At 38.6% G+C, this 4,640-nt stretch overlaps 1 protein-coding gene across 1 annotated transcript in view; it reads right to left on the reverse strand.

The window, feature by feature from the left end:
* Nucleotides 1–685: 685 nt before the first annotated feature.
* Nucleotides 686–4,640, reverse strand: part of LOC105308985 (spindlin-3) — a 6,053-nt gene continuing 2,098 nt past the window's right edge. Inside the window, exon 2 of the mRNA XM_011385059.2 lies at nt 686–1,458. Coding sequence (XP_011383361.2) covers nt 686–1,458 — 773 coding nt within the window. The remainder of the gene's footprint in view (nt 1,459–4,640) is intronic.

Below are 4,640 nucleotides of genomic sequence, written 5' to 3' on the forward strand. Positions count from 1 at the left end.
TTGGAGTTTGGTTCACAAATGCTTGCCCTCTTATCAATTCCAGAAGTTTTCTCAGCCTTTGCTTATGTAGAAAAATGAAAAGTAATTACCCCTTGATTTTGGAACAAGTTGAGCAATAGATGCAAAAATCAGAAAGGGAGAAAAAATGTTAGTCTTACTTTCAGTACAGTTAGAATTGAAAATACAACTTGGGCAGTAGACCAAAATGGACTTCCACTATTCCCAAATTAGACTTTTGAAGCTACCTGGGGGGAAGATTTGAAGTTGCAAAGACACTTACCCAGCCAGTCACAGTGAATATCTCAGGAAGCTTCACAGTTCCATGAGTGCAGGGAATACAAATGCCCACAAGAATGAGACAACAGGTGTTCAGCTACATTTAACCTATCAGTATCATCCAAGATAAAGGTATGGACCAATGGATATCAGACTTTACTCTTCTCACTAATAGGATAAATCAAGTATTCTCCTATGGCTAGAAAGCAGTAAAACAGTTGGAGAGGAGGGCAAAGGTTTCTTCCACTAAGGTCTGACTGGGTAAAAGTTCCATTTTTTTTTTTTTGGCTGGGCAAAAGCATGCAGAAAGGGAGAAGATGATTCATACAAATTGGAAAGTAATCAAAACTTTATGTGTGAACAGACTTTACAAGTAGTCTCACATTTTTGGCAAATTTCAAGATGATCTTTAAGATGTTTTTACCAAATCGTAGATGTAGATGTGGAAATTATCATCAAATTTGATGAAGTACACAGAAGGCTTTGCTTCTACCTGATGAATGACCATGCCAGTTCTCTTGGAACCATTATCTTTGGCATATTCCACCTGTTTTCTTATTAGGATGTCTACAATTTCTGCTGGCTCCCTCTCTGCAGGAGGAGAATCATTGGAATCAGGAAGGATGTGTAGGTCACCATCTTTATAATCATCTAAGAGCTGGTACATATATAATACAGGATCTTTCTCATAGGTAACGTAAAACCATGTTTTCATGACAGGTGCCTGAGCTAAGATCATCCCTCTCCATTCATTTTTGGAACCTTCCTCTGTCTCAAAAATATGTTCCACTGCTTTGCCAATCATAATTTCAGTTAAGTGTGTATTACTGAGTCTAAATGATGCAACTTTATTAGGAAGGACTTCAAGTGATGACACTTTTTCATTTCTGTGCAATTCCAATCCATAAACACAGTCAAATCCATTATATTTGATAAGATACAGAGAGAAATTTACAGGTACCTGATCCAAAACGGTTCCCTTCCACTGAGTTAGAGGTTCATCTCCTTCTTTCCATCCGTGCCGAGTTCTGCAGTCTACGATATTATTCCGAGGCTGGAAGGTGGGTCTGCTCCTATGCTTCTTGTGTACAGCCTTTCTTTTCATCACAGTAACATCACAGACACTTGTGCCTGTTCGGGACCGCTGCCCTGCAGCCGCCTTACCGAACGGGGTCTTCACATCTGGGAGCAGCACAGTAGCAAGGCAGGTCAAGAAAGGAAAATAAGAAAAAATAAATTCAATGTATGAAACGGTGAGCTTTGTCTCCTAATTAGTGCACTCTGTGCACCCACGCCTAAGTTTTACCCGAAAGCTACACGGGAAAGCTGGCAATCAAGGCATCCTGGCGCGTGCCTGCAGTAACCTTCCCACCCTAGATCGTTCCAGATACGCTAGAGCAATGAAGTTTCAGTTAGGGTCAAAGTAATAGGGGGCATCCCCTATTCCTCCTGCCCGGCATCCAGTACTGTCCATGTCAGGTGGCACAGACCCCCCCGCCCAAGGCCAGGGATCACAGACTTCATGTGCCTAAATAAGACACCTAGCTCCTGCCTTCTCTGTGAGCCTGGGGGCAGAGAGGGGTCAGAAGTCGCTGGACTGGGAGCTTGCAAGATCTGAGAGAGGAGATTCCGTAGGCGAGGAGCGTGCCTAGGAGGGTGGCTGGGTAAGCGAAGAGGATTGGCGGCTGTGTCTCCAGCACTGGGCTAGCAGACCCTCTGAGGCGGAGGCACCTCTACTACATCCGGTTCCTAACAGCCCCGACTGCAGCAGCAGTCTCCTCCTTCTTTTTGTAGCGTAGCTTCGTGCCAGCGGAGAGGACTCCTCTTCTTGCCAAACGCCGTGCGTCCTTCTCCCCCTACTCTCACACCGTCCTCTGCCCTGGGCTTGGGAAGTGCTTCTTGGCTTCCAGCCCCGCGCCTTCCCAAAATCTGGAGCAGCCTGACCCACAACCCTCCTCCCCAATCATCTAGTGTCACCTTTTCCCGTTCAGGGCCCACAGGCTCCACACCACCACCCCACCCCCACCTCAGTGCCCCTGCCCCATCTGCTTTCCATCTTCCAGGAATTCGCCCTTTCCTTTCTTGGCGCCCTTCTGGAGTTATTAATCAAGTACTGCTTTTCCTGTCATTTAAGAGGATTTGAAGTAGAATGAGAGAAATACGCTAGTGCTTAGTCTGCCATTTTGACCCAGTCTCTAGGTAATTTTTACTGATTAGTCATTTCTGGCCTTTACATATTGAGAATAATTTTACCTTCATTTTCTATTTTTCTCTTTCCTTTTCACCGATTGCAAAAGAATTGCGTGCACAATGTGGGCGTGGTGTAAAATTCAGAAAATTCACACGAAGAAAATAATCAAGTGTAAGCTCATCTCCCATTGCCCACTGCTCACAGCAAAATATTAACACTTTCCGTTGCCTTTTCGATTAGCTCTTACAAAGCTGGGATAATTTTGAATAGGTATTGTCATGGTAAGCCCTTTTCCATATAGAATAAACATTTGCTCACTTTATTAGATATTGTCTGAAACATGTTTTGTAGTAGCTTTAGTAAAATCAGTGTAAGGATATTTTCATAATTTAACCATTCCCTCCAATCTTCAGATGTTTAGGTTTTAAAACAAAAGCTTATAAGTGATGTTTGTACTTGAATTCTTAATCTGTTCTCTTGAACAGACCTAGACACAAACCTATAATCCAAACAATTACCATAATTCTAATAAGAATTTAATATTTCAACACTGTGAGATTATAAATCTATGGAGAAAGACTTGTGTTATAAGTGATTCAGCCATTTTTTATTATAGCCATCTTAGTGAGTGTGAAGTAGCTTTGGAAAAATGTCTATTCAAATTCCTTGTTCATTTTTAAATTGGTTTGTCTTTTGTTGCTGTTGTGTTGTGTTATTTATAAATTCTGGATATAAGATCCTTATCAGATACATTATTTGAAAATATTTTCTCCCTTTCCGGGGCTTGTCTTTCAAATTTCTTGACTGTTTTGTGTGTGTGTGTGTGTGTGTGTGTGTGTGTGTGTGTGTGTGTGTGTGTACAAAGGTTTTATAGTTTGTTAAAATCTAATTATGTATTTTTTGTTTATTGTTTGCATTTTTTATGTAATTTAATGTTTTCAGCTCTTATATTTATGTCTTTGATCCATTTTGAGTTAATTGTTATGTTCGATGTGATGAAGGAGGCCAAATTCATTATTTTGCCTATGGATATCCACTTGTCCCAGAACCCTTTGTCAAAGAGACAATTCTTAGCCCATTTAATTAATTGTCTTGGTACCTTTGTGGCAAGTAACTAACCATAGATATATAGGTTTATTTCTGGGCTCTCAATTCTATCCCGCCATTTTATATATAAATATATCTCCTCCCAGTGCCACACTTTTTTGATTATTGTAGCTGTGTAGTAAGTTTTGAAATTGGAAAGTGAGAGTTCTTCAAATATGGTAGTTTTCAAGATTATTTTGGCTGACCATGGTCCCTTTCAATTCCATATGAATTTTAGGACTGACTTTCCCTTTTCTGAAAAAAGGAGCCATTAGGATTTTCATAGGGGTTGTGCTGAATCTGTAAATCAATTAAGGGAGTATTGTCATTTCAACAATATTGAATCTTCCAGGTGTTCCATGAATATTAGGTATCTTTCAATTTATGTAGGTTTTTAAAAAATTCTTTCAGCAATGTTTTATAGTTTGGGATAAATATATTTCTAAGTTATTTTATTCATTTTAATCTAATTGTAAATGAATTGTTTTCTCAATTTCCTTTTTGAATCATGCAGTGTTGGTGTATAGAAATACAATCATTTTTTTGTGCATAGATATTGCATCCTGAAATTTGGCTGAATTCTTTTAATAGTTTTTCATGGATCCTTCAGGATTATCTAATATATAAGACGATATCATCTGTGAATAGAGATAGTTTTGCATCATCCTTTTATAATATAGATGTCTTTTATTTATTTTTCTTGCTTAATTTTCTAATCCACATGTCTCTTATTTAATCTAGATGTCTTCTATTTATTTTCCTTGCTTAATTTTCTGGGCTAGAACTACCAGTACGATGCTTAATAGAAATGATGAAAAGAAATATCATCGTTGTCTTCTTAATCTTCGGGGAAGATCATTGTTTCACTATTGAATATGAGGTTAACTGCATTTTTCATACATGTCTTTTATCATGTTGAGGAAGTTCCCTTATTCTTAGTTTGTTGACTGCTTTTTATTATAAAAGGATGTTGGATTTTGTCAAATGCTTTTTCTTTATAGACTTAGATTGTCATGTGTTTTTTTAAACAACTTTATTGAGATACACTTGACATATTTAAGGTGTACAACTTGATATATATCTCTCT

Source organism: Pteropus vampyrus, unplaced genomic scaffold (assembly GCF_000151845.1).
Source record: "Pteropus vampyrus isolate Shadow unplaced genomic scaffold, Pvam_2.0 Scaffold651, whole genome shotgun sequence".
NCBI lineage: Eukaryota > Metazoa > Chordata > Mammalia > Chiroptera > Pteropodidae > Pteropus > Pteropus vampyrus.